At 41.6% G+C, this 17,405-nt stretch overlaps 1 protein-coding gene across 1 annotated transcript in view; it reads right to left on the reverse strand.

Annotated features, from left to right (window-relative positions):
* The window catches only part of LOC139383551 (N-lysine methyltransferase SMYD2-A-like), a 41,763-nt gene extending 25,866 nt beyond the window's left edge, over positions 1–15,897 (reverse strand). Inside the window, exons 1-2 of the mRNA XM_071128129.1 lie at positions 15,366–15,897; positions 5,679–5,742 (exon numbers count right to left, since the gene is read on the reverse strand). Coding sequence (XP_070984230.1) covers positions 5,679–5,742; positions 15,366–15,550 — 249 coding nt within the window. The 5' untranslated portion in view covers positions 15,551–15,897. The remainder of the gene's footprint in view (positions 1–5,678; positions 5,743–15,365) is intronic.
* Positions 15,898–17,405: the final 1,508 nt, after the last annotated feature.

Raw genomic sequence — 17,405 nt, forward strand, 5'->3', positions numbered from 1 at the left:
AGCATGTTTGGGATGCTCTGGATTGATGTGTAGGACAGCGTTTTCCAGTTCCCGCCAATTTCCAGCAACTTCGTACAGCCTTTGAAGAGGACTGGGACATTCAACAGGCCACAATCAGCTCTATGTGTAGGAGATGTGTCACGCTGCATGAACCAAATGGTCACACCAGAGACTGACTGGTTTTCTGATCCATGCCTCTACCTTTTAAGGTGTCTGTGACCAACAAGATGCATATCTGTATTTCCCAGTCATGTGAAATCCATAGATATAAATTAATTAGGCCCTTTCCATTGACTGATTTCCTCATATGAACTGTAACTCAGTAAAATCTTTGACATGGTTGCATATTGCATTCATATTTTTGTTCAGTTAACCTGCAGCACTCCAGGAACTGAGTTGCCTAGTCCCTGTCCTACAGAGGAAGGCCCAGGGCTTCCTACTTTCAGAGGAAGGCCCAGAGCTTCCTACTTTCAGAGGAAGGCCCAGCGCTGTTGAACGCAGCTCTAGTTTCAGAGGAAGGCCCAGAGCTTCCTACTTTCAGAGGAAGGCCCAGCGCTGTTGAACGCAGCTCTAGTTTCAGAGGAAGGCCCAGCGCTGTTGAACGCAGCTCTAGTTTCAGAGGAAGGCCCAGCGCTGTTGAACGCAGCTCTAGTTTCAGAGGAAGGCCCAGCGCTGTTGAACGCAGCTCTAGTTTCAGAGAAAGGCCCAGCGCTGTTGAACGCAGCTCTAGTTTCAGAGAAAGGCCCAGCGCTGTTGAACGCAGCTCTAGTTTCAGAGGAAGGCCCAGCGCTGTTGAACGCAGCTCTATTTTCAGAGGAAGGCCCAGCGCTGTTGAACGCAGCCTAGTAGTTGTGTTACACTGGTTGTGTGGGTTCACTATGACCTTTCCTTAGGGGGATCCATTTCTCTGGAACACACACACACACACACACACACACCTTCCCTGGGGACTCATTTATAAACGTTGTGTACTTAAAAAAATATATACATGTATATACTCCAAAACATGCATGCGCCAGTTCAGGGAAAAATATGGCATTTATCAAAAGTGATATTGAAGAGAGCAATTGTGTTTAGCTCTATGGTCTTTAGACCGTACGCAGGCAGTAGTCTAATGTTTTGTGAAAATTATCACATGCTTATTCATTACAACAACAGGTAAATAAGATGAGAACATTCGCCACTAGTGAGTAGAGCTATTTTCTAGCATTTATTTTTTGCACTCTAAAATAGTTTGAAATAAGCCAAGGAATCCATTTCATTTTCCACGATCATTGCAGAATAAATTCCTCATCTTTTTCTGACTGTGATAGTTTCATAGTCACGAAGTAGCCTAAAGGCCCGACAATGTCCCAGCTTCTCATTGAATTCAAACCCACTTTACAGTAGAAAAATTGACTTCCAAGTATTTTTATCTCTATTCGATCTGGAGCGCAGTTTTTAAAAACCGGTAGAACAGAAGATTCCCATGTGTTTTTGTAGACGTCTGAATAATGTCTCAATTTAATATTGTTTACTTTCGAAAACATAGGCTATTTTTATAACCATTGCAGAATGTACTTTGTATTTCATCTGTAAATATGAATAAAATGATTAAATTACGAGCCTAGTTGGTTTAGCCACTGAAAAAGTCAGGAACCTTCGCTTGCCATGATTGGCTGAGATAATGAGTGGGCTGGACATGCTGGGAGAGGAGTTTGGATTGGTCTGCTCTGTCTAACGTGAGCTCTTCAGTATGTGTCGATAGTCCGGGCCAACCGCAACCTTTTTTGAAAAGATAGAACATTAGCCATCAAGAACTACAAAAGTTTTCTACTTTTCTCAACAACATTGATGCCCTGAATTTAGCGGGCTCTATCGCCTACCCAGAAGACTCCACTTGCGACGGATTATTACATGACCCACCTGCTGGGTGATTACGGCCATTTATTGTTTGTCATGAACATGTGTACATGTCTAGACCATAGTGACCCATCCCCTTAGTTAGATGTGGCTGAGGGGGTGATTATAGCATGCTCTTCACATGACCCATCAACGTAGACCAAGTGTGTTGGTTAAGCGTCATCAAATAATTATTCAATATTTGTTATCTGTACACTTTGTTTTTTGATATTGCTACCCATGTACACCCTTCTGTATCGTCTGCAGGTGACAAGTGAACCTAGATTTGATATAGTATGCGTTTACCACATATGTGAACCCTTAAAGAGATGGGTGGGGCTCAGGCTTAAGAGGGTGTGAACGATGCTGAAAGAAAGGGTGTAGACAGAAGAGGTCTCCACCCCCCAAAAAAAAAAAATTCAGGGGCAATTTCTCTCAAAAGTGAAGTTAGAAGTTTAGCAACTTTCAAAGCAGACTTATTTTCCTGTTGTTCCTCAACTGCAGTGTATGATACACAATTTTCTAGCTCTAAATCTTTACTTTTATCCAATGTAAAAAAATCACAAATTGAAAATGTTGCTACATAAGACCGAATCAGGGCGGTTGGTCATCATGTGGGAAAGTCAAAGGGATCTGAATACTTTCCCGATGCCCTGTAGATGTGTCTGTATATAGAATAAGTTAAAAGGAAAAACAAAAATAAATGGAGGAACTTACTCTGGAACGATCGAGTAGAATATATTATTAAAAAAATAAAAGGCAAATTATATTGACTTTTTCTTCTTTTTTTTAAATGCAAAAAAATATATTTTTGAATCTTCAACATAGAAATGCTACCTGAAATAATCTACAGAAACTTGTTACAAATGACGGAATATTCCATGATTCACCAAAATGGTATTTCAGAAGAGGAAGCAAAATACATGTTATCCAGATTACAACCTCTCACTTTCAGTTAATTGAATACGGAACCTTTTTTTTAAATATCACCCTTTCTAAAAACGAGTCTTTCTAAAAACGAGCATTTCTAAAAACGAGCATTTCTAAAAACAAGCCGTACAAAGCTGGTTGCAATTCCAGTTTCCTCCAGAAAAGACTGAACAAATATTTAGTTTTATTTCATTCAAATATTAATAATGTTAAAAAATAATTTATAATTTATAAATAAAATAATTATTTATATATATATATATATATATATATATATATATATATTTTTTTTTTTTATTATTATTATTTTTTTTTTATGTAATAAAATTGTTTTAAAAATGAATTATCTTTGTGAATGATATTATGAATAGGAAAGGTGGAGTAGTCACGTGGCATTAACAAAAATATATGAAAATGTCTGCTCTATCCAAAACTACAACCAACTGATTGCAGCATTAACGCAAACATGGAGGAGACAAGCGGAAGGGGAGAAGGTAAGGAACTTGTTTGTCTGACCTTTATTACTGATCAGAATTGGCACACAAAAAAATAAAAAAGTTTTACTTGAGGACCAAAACGCTGACAGCGGCGCCATACAGGTGGCAAAATAGTTGGGAAGAGATTTGATGTGCCGATTCCGTGGCACATGGTTTATGAACTGACACATAAATCTTGATTTAAAAAAAAGTGAGTTTTTCTATGTAAATACAAAACTTCTGGCCACAAACAGAATGCTATATATACGGGAAAATACAACCATCTCAGCAGATTTTGCTTCGGGAAAAACAGAATCATTAGACCACTTATTTTGGTATTGTCCCTTCGTAGATTGTTTCTGGTCACAGGTTTAGGAATGGCTGAAAAAAAAAATCACAACATTTATCTCAAATAAACCCTCCACTGTTGGGAGATTTGAAAAGCCATAGTCAAAACAACAATATAATAATACTTTTTAGTAAAAATATTTATCCTTATCTTACAATCTGTAGATATGCGAATAAATTTTTTTTTTTATAAATACAAATATACAGCACATGGAAAACACAAGATGGCGGTTTCCTGTTCCTGTTTCATGGACAGAGTAGCTAAGGTGTGGGATTAAAAGCTCCTGTTCTATAAGAGTTAGTACTTATACATGCTACAGTGTGTTTTCAGTCCTATCTAACCAGATAGAATGTATATCAAATTACTTTATTATTGCTATGTAAGGACTGTGGAAAAACTAAATGTGTGTAGACTGTAACAAAATAAAAAGCTTAAAACAACTGAGATCGTGGATGGGACCAAAGTTTGTAACACTTTTTTTTTAACTACGTTAAAAATTTCTAAAATATGCTAAATGCTAAGGTTTGCTAATTCTGTAGCCAGTTAGCTATCTAGTTAAATACTTAGCTTCTTGCTAAATCAAGCGTCGCTTGGTTAACCTGTTGCGACGACCAAACCCGGATCCGGGATTCTATTTATAGACCTAAGCTCATTACCATAACGCAACGTTAACTATTCATGAAAATCGCAAATGAAATGAAATAAATATGCTATCTCTCAAGCTTAGCCTTTTGTTAACAACACTGTCATCTCAGATTTTCAAAATATGCTTTTCAACCATAGGAAAACAATCATTTGTGTAACAGTAGCTAGCTAGCGTAGCATTTAGCGTAGCATTTAGCGTTAGCATTAGCGTTAGCATTTAGCAGGCAACTATCACAAAAACAAGTAAAGCCTTCAAATAAAATAACTTACCTTTGAAGAACTTCTGATGTTTTCAATGAGGAGACTCTCAGTTAGATAGCAGATGCTCAGTTTTTCCAAAAAGATTCTTTGTGTATTAGAAATAGCTCAGTTTTGTACATCACATTTGGCTACCAAAAAAAAAAAAAAAAACGAAAATTCAGCCCTCAAAACGCGAACTTTTTTCCAAATTAACTCCATAATATCGACTGAAACATGGCAAACGTGGTTTAGAATCAATCCTCAAGGTGTTTTTCCACATATCTCTTCGATGATATATCCTTCGTGGAAGCCTGGTTTCTCCTTGCTCTCAAATGGAAAAATAATTGCACCTGGCTTTACGCTCCAATTTCGACGCAGGGACACCAGGCGGACACTTGGAAAATGTAGTCTCTTATGGTCAATCTTCCAATGATATGCCTACAAATACGTCACAATGCTGCAAACGCCTTGGGGAAACGACAGAAAGTGTAGGCTCATTCCTTGCGCAATCACAGCCATATAAGGAGACAATGGAAAACAGAGCTTCAGAGATTCTGCTCATTTCCTGGTTGACGTATCATCTTGGTTTCGCCTGTAGAATGAGTTCTGGGGCACTTACAGACAATATCTTTGCAGATTCTGAAACTTCAAAGTGTTTTCTTTCCAAAACAGTCAATAATATGCATAGTCAAGCTTTTTTTCGTGACAAAATATTGCTCTTAAAACGGGAACGTTTTTTATCCAAAAATGAAATAGCGCCCCTAGAGATCCAAGAGGTTAACAGCAGAGAATCCCCTCCTGGATCAAGAGCTTTGCCGTTTAATATTTGTTTGTGTTTTTGGCGTGCAGCAAACTGTGAGTAGCCTTTTTGTGTTACTTGTATAACTTTATGAGCTGGGAAGTCCTGCAAATATTTTAGGTCAGAGACTGTATAAAAATGGATCATAATGCGCTAGCATTAGCATTTGCTATGGGATTTGACATGTACTTGTTAGCGTTGCTAACATTCGGTTCTCAGAGGATCAGTGTGGTTTGAAAATAACACCCTTTGTCTTCAGTGCCTGAATTACCGAATATCCTAGGGATGTTACAAGGTAAACATTACAGTATTCACACACTGTCATGTAGTAAGCATAGTAACCACAAACACACTATACCTGGCAGTCAATCTCACAGTAGTAAGCTTGTTTACACTTTCCACATTTGGAGAGGCCTTCCTTCCTGCAGAGAGAGAGAGGAGAGAGAGGAATGGGGGGGGAGGAGAGAAGAAGAGAGGAGAAAGAGGAGAGAGAGAGAGAGGAAAGAAGAGAGAGAGGAGAGAATGTTGTCAAATCTTGTTGTTGAAAGTTGAGATGAGCGAGACATCAAGGATAGTAAGATATTACCTACACACCAAGCTCTCGCTGTCTCAAACACACACACACACACACACACTCTAGTGTGGGTTCACATCCATCTCTCTTAAGGGCAGATGGTGCAAAGAAAGGTCACTTTTCTATATATATATATAAATATATAAATAGTCCTGGGCATGTCTCCAGAAACAAGTGAGGCTGTGGTGTGTGGGTCCATGTGTGTAGGCTACATATAAAAAGGCCTGTCCTAGAGAGTCAGGAATGCCACTACTAAAGTAGTTCCGCTACGCTCTCTCAGCCTCACGGTGTGTCACAAACTAAAACAGGTTCCGCTCCACTCTCCGTCTCAGCCTGTAGCCTTCAGACCAAACAAGACCAGGGCTGGGTCAATATAATTCCAATAAATTCAGAAACTTAAACCAAATTCCAAATCTTCCTCGTTGAGAAGCATTGAAGAGAATTGGGATTTCAGGGTACTTTCAGGGTACAACAAGTGTGTGGTTAAAATTGACAAAAACCACACACACGTATTTCTTTCCACAGGGTCGTGGGGTGAGACAGGGATGCAGCTTAAGCCCCACCCTCTTCAACATATATATCAACAAATTGGCGCAGGCACTAGAACAGTCTGCAGCACCTGGCCTCACCCTACTAGAATCTGAAGTCAAATGTCTACTGTTTGCTGATGATCTGGTGCTTCTGTCACCAACCAAGCAGCACCTAGACCTTCTGCACAGATTCTGTCAGACCTGGGCCTGACAGTAAATCTCAGTAAGACAAACATAACGGTTTTCCTAAAAAGGTCCAGTTGCCAAGACCACAAATACAAATGCCATCTAGAAACCGTTGCCCAAGAGCACACACAAAACTATACATACCTCGGCCTAAACATCAGCCACACAGGTAACTTCCACAAAGCTGTGAATGGGCTGAGAGACAAGGCAAGAAGGGCATTCTATGCCATCAAAAGGAACATAAAATTCAACGTACCAATAAGGATCTGGCAAAAAAAAATGCTTGAATCCATTATAGAACCCATTGTGGTCTGTGGTCCGCTCACCAACCAAGACTTCACAAAATGACAAACACCCAATTGAGACTGCATGCCGAATTATACCAAAAATGATCCTCAAATAACGCATGATACCCGCTAATTATCAAAATCCAGAAAAGATACGTTAAATTCTACAACCACCTAAAAGGAAGCGATTCACAAACCTTCCATAACAAAGTCATCACCTACAGAGAGATGAACCTGGAGAAGAGTCCCCTAAGCAAGCTGGTCCTGTTCACAAACACAAACAGACCCCCAGGACAGCAACACAATTAACCCAACCAAATCATGAGAAAACTAAAAGATAATTACTTGACACATTGGAAGAAATTTACAACAAAAAAAACAGAGCAAACTAGAATGCTATTTGGCCCTAAACAGAGAGTACACAGTGGCAGAATACCTGACCGCAGTGATTGACCCAAACTTAAGGAAAACTTTGACTATGTACAGACTCAAATCTATGTATAGGCGAATTCAACAGGTGTAGGTAGACCTTAACTCTATTTCTAGAACATCACTTTTGTTTAAGAAAATATTTACCAAATAAACTAACATAAAAAAAATTATACAAATTAACACAATAAAATAAGAATAACGAGGCTATGAGGTACCGGTACCGAGTCAATGTGGAGGCTATATACAGGGGGTACCGGTACCGAGTCAGTGTGGAGGCTATATACAGGGGGTACCGGTACCGAGTCAGTGTGGAGGCTATATACAAGGGGTACCGGTACCGAGTCAGTGTGGGGGGGTACCGGTACCGAGTCAGTGTGGGGGGGTACCGGTACCGAGTCAGTGTGGGGGGGTACCGGTACCGAGTCAGTGTGGAGGCTATATACAGGGGGTACCGGTACCGAGTCAGTGTGGAGGCTATATACAGGGGGTACCGGTACCGAGTCAATGTGGAGGCTATATACAGGGGGTACCGGTACCGAGTCAGTGTGGGGGGGTACAGGTTAGTTGAGGTAATTTGTACATGTAGGTAGGGGTGAAGTGACTATGCATAGATAATAAACAGCGAGCAGCAGCAGTGTAAAAAACAAATGGAGGGAGGGGGGTGTCAGTGCAAATAGTCCAGTGGCCATTTGATTAAATTGTTCAGGAGTCTTAAGGCTTGGGGGTAGAAGCTGTTAAGGAGCCTTTTGGTCCAAGACCTGGTGCTCTGGTACCGCTTACCGTGCAGCAGTAGCAGAGAAAACAGTCTACGATTTGGATGACTGGAGTCTACCAATTTTTGGGTCTTTCCTCTGACACCCCCTATTATATAGGTCCTGGATGACAGGAAGCTTGGCCCCAGTGATGTACTGGGCCGTACGCACTACCCTCTGCAGCAGCTTGCGGTCAGATGCCAAGCAGTTGCCATACCAGGCAGTGATGCAACAGGTCAGGATGCTCTCGATAGTGCAGCTGTAGAACTTACTGAGGATCTAGGGACCCATGTCAAATCTTTTCAGTCTCCTGAGGGGGAGAAGGTGCTGTCATGCCTTCTTAAGGACCATCTTGGTGTGTTTGGACCGTGTCCTTGATGTGGACACCAAGGAACTTGAAACTCTCGACCCACTCCACTACAGCCCAATCGATGTTAATGGGGGCCTGTTCGGCCCGCCTTTTCCTGTAGTCCACGATCACCTCCTTTGTCTTGCTCACATTGAGAGAGAAGTTGTTGTCCTGGCAACACACTCTGACCTCCTCCCTATAGGCTGTCTCATCGTTGTCGGTGATCAGTGTTGTGTCGTCAGAAAACTTAATGGTGTTGGAGTCATGTTTGGCCATGCAGTTGTGGGTACACAGGGAGTACAGAAGGGGACTAAGTACACACCCCTGAGGGGCCCCAGTGTTAAGGATCAGCGTGGCAGACGTGTTGTTGCCTACCCTTACCACCTGGGAGCGGCCCGTCAGGAAGTCCAGGATCCAGTTGCAGAGGGAGGTGTTTAGTCCCAGGGTCCTTAGCTTAGCAATGAGCTTCGTGGGCACTATGAAGTTGAACGCTGAGCTGTAGTCAATGAACAGCATTCTCACATAGGTGCTCCTTTTGTCCAGGTGGGAATGGGCAATGTATAGTGAAATTGCATCAACTATGAATCTTTTGGGGCGGTACGCGAATTGGAGTGGTTCTAGGGTATCCTGGAGGTTGCTGTTGATGTGAGCCGTGACCAGCCTTTCAAATCACTTCATGGCTACTGACCTGAGTGCTAGGGGGCGGTAATCATTTAGGCTGGTTACCTTCACTTCCTTGGGCATAGGGACTATGGTGGTCTGCTTGAAACATGTAGGTATTACAGACTCAGTCAGGGAGAGGTTGAAAAGGTCAGTGAAGACACTTGCCAGTTGGTACGCTCATGCTTTGAGTACACGTCCTGGTAATCCGTCAGGCTTTGTGAATGATGACCTGTTTAAAGGTCTTTAAAGCTCACATCAGCTTCCGAGAGTTTTACCACACAGCTAGTGCTTTCATGCATGGTTCAGTGTTGCTTGTAGGGTTGCACATTTTGGGGAATATTCAGAGGTGGAACCTTTCCATGGGAATTAATGGGAATATATGGGAATTAATATTAGCCAAAGAGAGGAGTCACAAAAAGTACAAAGAGATAAAAAAATGTATCACTAAGCTTTGATGATCTTCATCAGATGACACTCATAGGACTTCATGTTACACAATACATGTTTTGTTCGGTAAAGTGCATATTTATATAAAAAAATCTAATTTTACATTGGCGCGTTATGTTCAGTAGTTCGAAAACATGCGATGATTTAGCTTAGAGCCCCATCAAATTACAGAAATACTCATAAAAAACATTGATGAAGATACAACTATTATACATGGAATTAGAGATATACTTCTCCTTAATGCAACTGCTGTGTCAGATTTTTTTTTAAACTTCATGGAAAAAGCAAACCACGCAATAATCTGAAAACAGCGTTCAGACAACAAAGAAGCCAAAGCGATATCCGCCATATTGGGTAGTCAACAATAGCATTAGAAATATTCACTTACCTTTGATGATCTTCATCAGAATGCACTCCCAGGAATCCCAGGTTCACAATAAATGCTTGATTTGTTCGATAATGTGCATCATTTATGTCCAAATAAATCCTTTTGTTAGGGCGTTTAGTAAGCAAATCCAAACGCGCGTGCAGGTCCAGCAGAACGTCGGACGAAAAGTTCAAAAAAGTTATAACAGTCCTTAGAAACCCGTCAAACTAAATATAGAATCAATCTTTAGGATGTTAACATAAATGTTCAAAAATGTTCCAACCAGAGAATTCCTATGTCTGTAGAGAAGCAATGGAACGAGAGCTAACTCTCTCGGGACCGCGCGTCATGAGACCAAGGCACTCTGCCAGACCACTGACTCAAAACAGGTCTCACGAGCCCCTCCTTTATAGAGAATCCTCAAACAAGTTTCTAAAGACGTTTGACATCTAGTAGAAGCCTTAGGAAGTTAAAAATGACCCCATAGACACTGTGTATTCGATAGGCCAAGCTTTGAAAACCTACAAACCTCAGATTTCCCACTTCCTGGGTGGATTTTTCTCAGGTTTTCGCCTGCCATATGAGTTCTGTTATACTCACAGACATCATTCAAACAGGTTTAGAAACTTCAGTGTTTTTTCTATCCAATACTACTAATAATATGCATATATTAGCATCTGGGACAGAGTAGCAGGCAGTTTACCTTACGGAAACCTTATTCATCCAAGCTACTCAATACTGCCCCCCTGTCACCAAGAAGTTAACCAAAATATGTCACAATACCTAGAATTACCTGTATCCCACAAAAAAAGGTTCACCGTTATAAGCTAACTTTTTTGATGAAGGCATTTAGCTCATCTGGTAGGCTAGCGTCATTGGGCAGCTTGCGTCTGGGATTCCTTTTCTAGTCCGTGAACGTTTTAGCCCTGCCACATCCGACGAGCGTCATAGCCAATGTAGTAGGATTCAATCTTAATCCTGTATTGACGCTTCGCCCGTTTGATGGTTCGTCTGAGGGCAGAGTGGGATTTCTTATGAGCGTCCGAATTAGTGTCCCGCTCCTTGAAAGTGGCAGCTCTAGCCTTTAGCTTGATGCGGATATTGCCTGTAATCCATGGCTTCTGATTGGGATATGTATGTACGGTCAAAGTGGGGAAGACGTCGTTGATGCACTTATTGATGAAGCCGATGACTGAGGTGGTATACTCCTCAATGCCATTGGCTGAATCCCGGAACATATTCCAGTCTGTGCTAGGAAAATATTCCTGTAGCGTAGCATCCGCGTCATCTGACCACTTCCGTATTGAGCGAGTCACTGGTACTTCCTGCTTTAATTTTTGCTTGTAAGCAGGAATCAGGAGGATATAATTATGGTCAAATGTTTTAAATAGAGGGAGAGCTTTGTACATGTCTGTGTGTGAAGTAAAGGTGGTCTAGAGTTTTTTTCTCCTCTTGTTGCACATGTAACATAGCTGGTAGAAATGAGGTGAAACGGATTTAAGTTTCCCTGCATTAAAGTCCCCGGCCACTAGGAGCGCCACTTCTGGATGAGCATTTTCTTGTTTGCTTATGGCCTTATACAGTTTGTTGAGTGTGGTCTTAGTGCCAGCGTCGGTCTGTGGTGGTAAATAGACTGCTACGAATAATATAGATAAGAACTCTCTTTGTAGATAGTGTGGTCTACAGCTTATCATGAGGTAGTCTACCTCAGGCGTGCAATACCTCTAGACTTCTTTAATATTAGACAACACACCAGCTGTTATCGACAAATAGACACACCCCTACCCCTCGTCTTACCACACGTAGCTTCTCCGTCCTGCCGGTGCAAATCCCACCAGCTGTATATTATCCGTGTGGTCGTTCAGCCACGACTTGGTGAAACATAAGATTACAGTTATTAATGTCCCGTTGGCAGGATAATCTTGATTGGAAAATAAAATCAATGACCTACAATGATTTCACGATAGCCAATAGAACGGATAGAAGTGGGGGTTTACTCTTTCGCCTACGAATTCTTATACGGGAGCCCGACCTCCGCCGCCTTCATTCTTTTCTTCAAGGAAATGACGGGGATTTGGGCCTGTTCCCGAGAAAGCAGTATATCCTTCGCGTCGGACTCGTTAAAGGAAAACTCTTCTTCCAGTCCGTGGCGAGTAATCGCTGTTCTGATGTCCAGACGTTATTTTCGGTCATAAGAGACGGTAGCAGCAACATTATGTACAAAATCAGTTACAAAAATAAGTTACAAACAGCGCAAAAAAAACTAACTAAAGAGCACAGTTGGTTAGGAGCATGTAAAACATTTGCCATCCTCTCCTGCACAGTTCTACAGTGAGCTTAGCCTTGCTATTGAGAAAGGTCACCGTAGGCAGACCTGGCTCTCAAGAGAAGACAGGCTATGTGCTCACTGCCCACAAAATGAGGTGGAAACTGAGCTGCACTTCCTAACCTCCTTTCCAATGTATGACCATATTAGAGACACATATTTCCCTCAGATTACACAGACCCACACATAAATTGAAAAACAAATACAATCCCCATATCTATTGTGTGAAATTCCACAGTGTGCCATCATAGCAGCATGATTTGTGACCTGTTGCCACAAGAAAAGGTCAACCATTGAAGACCAAACACCATTATAAAAAAAATATCAACCCATGTGTGTTTATTTATTTTCCTTTTTTGTACTTTTAACCATTTGCACATCATTACAACACTGAATGACTGTATGACATTTGAAATGTCTTTATTCTTTTGGAAATTTTGTGAGTAATGTTTGTTAATTTTTTATTGCTTACTTCACTTTTGTTTATTATCGATTCCACTTGCTTTGGCAGTGTAAACATATGTTTCCCATGCCAATAAAGCCCCTTAAATTGAAATGAGAGACAGAGAGGGCGTGTGTCTGTCAGAGAGGGCGTGTGTCTGTCAGAGAGGGCGTGTGTCTGTCAGAGAGGGCGTGTGTCTGTCAGAGAGGGCGTGTGTCTGTCAGAGAGGGCGTGTCTGTCAGAGAGGGCGTGTCTGTCAGAGAGGGCGTGTCTGTCAGAGAGACAGAGAGGGCGTGTCTGTCAGAGAGACAGAGAGGGCGTGTCTGTCAGAGAGAGAAAGTTTTGTTTTTTAATGTCTTTCACTTTCGGTTTTGTACAGCAGCTTCAAATAGCTGAAAGAGAGAGAGAAGAGGAGAGAAAATAGAGAGATGTCTGTCTCGCTCCTCCATTTTGTTTCAATGGAATTAAGATGATCTTATCGCTACGATGCTTTTGGGAAACCCAACTGAAAGCAAACTGTGTGTGTGTTTATCCTTCGTCTTCAACTGAGTGCAAACAGAGAGGAAGAGGCGAAGCGAATGGACTTACTCCGTGCAAAATCTGTCCGCGTGAGATAAGACCCTTTTTTGTATGGTCTCCGAGCGTATCGAATTACGTGACAGCAGCTAATGTGTGATCCCTAATAAATACCAAAACGATACCCGATCTCGCCTGCCTTCAATAATTGAGGACATGCATTTCCATTGTTAGAGCGGTCACTCGGCTATCTTGTCACTATAATAGATATTATACGGGTGGTGATATTATGAGGCTGGTGCGGTCTGCACACCGCATCACCGGGGGCAAACTACCTGCCCTCCAGGACACCTACAGCACCCGATGTCACAGGAAGGTCAAACAAAACAAGAATCAAGGACAACAACCCCCCCCCCCCCCCCGAGCCACTGTCTGTTCACACCGCTACCACCCAAAAGGCAAGGTCAGTACAGGTGCATCAATGCTGGGACCGAGAGATAGAAGGTATTTTTCAATCTCAAGGACAGCAGACTGTTAAACAGCCGTCTCTAGCACAGAGAGGCTGCTGCCTACATACAGACATGAAATCATTGGCCACTTTAATAAATGGATCACTAGTCACTTTAATAATGTTTACCTATCTTACATTACTCATCTCATATGTATACACTGTATTTTATACCATCTATTGCATCTTGCCTATGCTGCTCTGTCATTGCTCATCCATATATTTATATGTATATATATATTCTTATTCCATTCATTTACTTAGATTTCTGTGTATTAGGTAGTAGTTGTGGAATTGTTAGATGACATGTTAGATATTGCTGCAGTGCGGGGAACTAGAAGCACAAGCATTTCCCTACACTCACATCTGCTAACCATGGGTATGTGTGTATGTGATAATCTTTGGTATAAATGAGGGAGTCGCTGAGGAGCATGCCTCTTCAGAAAACATTCCATAAACATTACCAGTCAAACGTTCGGACATGCCAACTCATTCACGGGTTTTTCTTTATGTTTCACTATTTTCTACATTGTAGAATAAAAGTGAAGACATCAACACTATGAAATAACACATATGGAATCATGTAGTAACCAAAAACAAACAAAAAAAAGTGTTAAACAAATCAAAATATATTTAATATTTGTTGAGATTCTTCAAAATAGCCACCCAGCTTTGCACACTCTTGGCATTCTCTCAACCAGCTTTATGAGGTAGTCACCTGGAATGTATTCATGAAATTTCTTTCATTTTTAATGCATTTGAGCCAATCAGTTGTGTTGTGACAAGGTAGGGGTGGTATACAGAAGAAGATAGCCCTATTTAGTACAAGACCAAGTCCATATTATGGCAAGAACAGCTCCAATAAGCAAAGCGAAACGACAGTCCATTATTACTTTAAGACATGAAGGTCAGTCAATACACACATTTCCAATAATTGAACGTTTCCTCAAGTGGCATTGCAAAAACCATCGAGCTCTATGATGAAACTGGCTCCCATGAGGACCGCCACAGGAAAGGAAGACCCAACAAAAATACATGTACATTTTGTCCGTTAAACATTGAATTGGACTGTAGAATTCCATTCATTCTCATGAATGACTGTTAGGGAGTGCCAATATGGCAGACCGGAGGCTTCAAACCCTCTCAATGGCAAATACACAGCATCAGCAATCCAGCTGAGCCTGATGCCGCGTTCCCATACTCGTCGGAACTCGGAAACGTCCGACTTGATGATCCGTTGTACGCGGCACGTGTATAACTACAACCAGTCAGCAAGTCGGAAATGCCCGAGTTTCCTAGTTCCAACTAGAACGTGAACGCGACATGCTACTGAATGGGCCTTCTCAGAAGAAACAGCTGTGTGTTTTTGTCAGCTGTTGAAAAGCCATGCTGAACCCACATGGTTCGGAGTGACATCCACTTCTAGTCAATGCGAGTTATTTCTACAACGTTATTGGTATGGTTTGAGGACACCTTACTGTAGTAAAATCGACAACATAACAGCCGTATATCAAGGTGACAACAGAGAGAAATATCCTATTCATGCAGAATAAGGTTGACCAGCTAGCTTGATAGAACCACAAACATTTCTCTTTTAAAAGATATCATTTCTATTATATAAACAAACCCAGACACGTCGTGTTCAGACAGTTGTCCAGGTCCATACCTGGTGAAGCAGTATTCACAGTGCGCTCCTCTCTCATTCACCGTCAGGACGTAGGAATAGGCAGGACAGGCAAACACGAGGTCTCCGACAGCGAAGTGCTTCACAGCCCGTAGTCCCCTGCCTTTCCCCGGGCTAGCGAACCTCTCCGTCCCCGCTATTCCCTCGTTCTTCATTAAGCCATTCATCTTCAATGCCGTGTGTGGTCTGTTCACCTAGGTGACTAGCTACCGCTCTCTTTTTGTTCTGTTTAGTTTTTTTTACTTGCTTGTTGACTACCCCGAGTGTGTTGACGTTAGCAAGACAGCGACCTAGATAACATGGGTTGTGTCCTTATGCAAAGAAAATAAATAAATGCAATGATCAGACTTGCTAGCGTTGTTCCTTGTATGTCTTTTGGCTAGCTGGCTTCAGCTACACACACGGACTACAGCCTCTCACCAATACCAAACGGCAAGGCTAACTAGCCTAGCATCATATGGTTAGCTTGTCACTTCTACGACCAGTCCTTGCCTACGACACATTGAACTACAGGATACCGAGGTCCTAATGCCACGTTCAAGTGCCAGTCGGAACGACGACACGTTTCAGACTTACAAACGAGTTGTAGTGATACACGTGCCGCGTTCAACCAATGAGCACTTCGGACATGTCCGAGTTTCCTATTTCCCCGACTAGGTAGTGAACGTGGCATAATGCCCCGATAGTTTCAGTGTGAGGAATGGTTTAGATGTTGCTGGAGATAATATCGAAATATGTTTTATAACTATCTCATTGTTCTATATGTCTGTGGTATTATCACACTCACTAGCCTCCCATTGGAAACGACACAGTGTGGTCTATCTAGGCAGGGTAACCCCGTTTGGGTGATTTCTGGTATATCATCATTTTTTTTTTTTACCCGATTTAGTATATTACCATTGGATATTAATGTTAAAAGTTCAATTTATATTCCTAGAACTTAAGTTGAAAATGGTGCTGTCGCTGCTTCTTATTGACAAGGCGTGTTGATAAACAGCCAATAAGCAGAAACAGTTGGTGATATATTGAAAACCTAAACATAAAATGTACTATCTACACATACAGTACCAGTCAAAAGTTTGGACACACCTACTCAATCAAGGGTTTTTCTTTAATTTTACTGTTTTCTACATTGTAGAATAACAGTGAAGACATTAAAACTATGAAATAACACATATGGAATCATGTTGTAACCAAAATAAGTGTTAAACAAATCCAAATATATTTTAGATTCTTCAAAGTAGCCACCCTTTGCCTTGACAGCTTTGCACACGCTTGGCATTCTCTCAATCAGCTTCACCTGGAATGCTTTTCCAACATTCTTGAAGGATTTCCCACGTATGCTGAGCACTTGTTGGCTGCTTTTCCTTCACATCCCAAACCATCTCAATTGGGTTGAAGTCGGGTGACTGTGGAGGCCAGGCACTCCATCACTATCCTTCTTGGTCAAATAGCCCTTTCACAGCCTGGAAGTGAGTTGGGTCATTGTCCTGTTGAAAAACAAATGATAGTCCCACTAAGTGCAAACCAGATGGGATGGTGTATCACTGCAGAATGCTGTGGTAGCCATGCTGGTTAAGTGTGCCTTGAATTCTAAATAAATCACCAGCAAAAGCGCCCCCCATTCCATCACACCTCCTCCTCCATGCTTCACGGTGGGAACCACACATGCGGAGGTCATCCGTTCACTTACTCTGCGCCTCACAAAGACACGGTGGTTGGAACCAAAAATATCAAATTTGGACTCATCAGACCAAAGGACAGATTTTCACTGGTCTAATGTCCATTGCTCGTGTTTCTTGGCCCAAGTAAGTCTCTTCTTATTATTGGTGTCCTTTAGTAGTAATTTCTTTGCAGCAGTTCAACTGACTCCTCTGAACAGTTGATGTTGAGATGTGTCTGTTACTTAACTCTGTGAAGCATTTATTTGGGCTGCAATTTCTGAGGCTGGTAACTCTAATGAATTTATCCTCTGCAGCAGAGGTAACTCTGGGTCTTCCTTTCCTGTGGCGGTCCTCATGA

The sequence above is a fragment of the Oncorhynchus clarkii genome, chromosome 25 (genome assembly GCF_045791955.1).
Source record: "Oncorhynchus clarkii lewisi isolate Uvic-CL-2024 chromosome 25, UVic_Ocla_1.0, whole genome shotgun sequence".
Classification (NCBI taxonomy): Eukaryota; Metazoa; Chordata; class Actinopteri; order Salmoniformes; family Salmonidae; genus Oncorhynchus; species Oncorhynchus clarkii.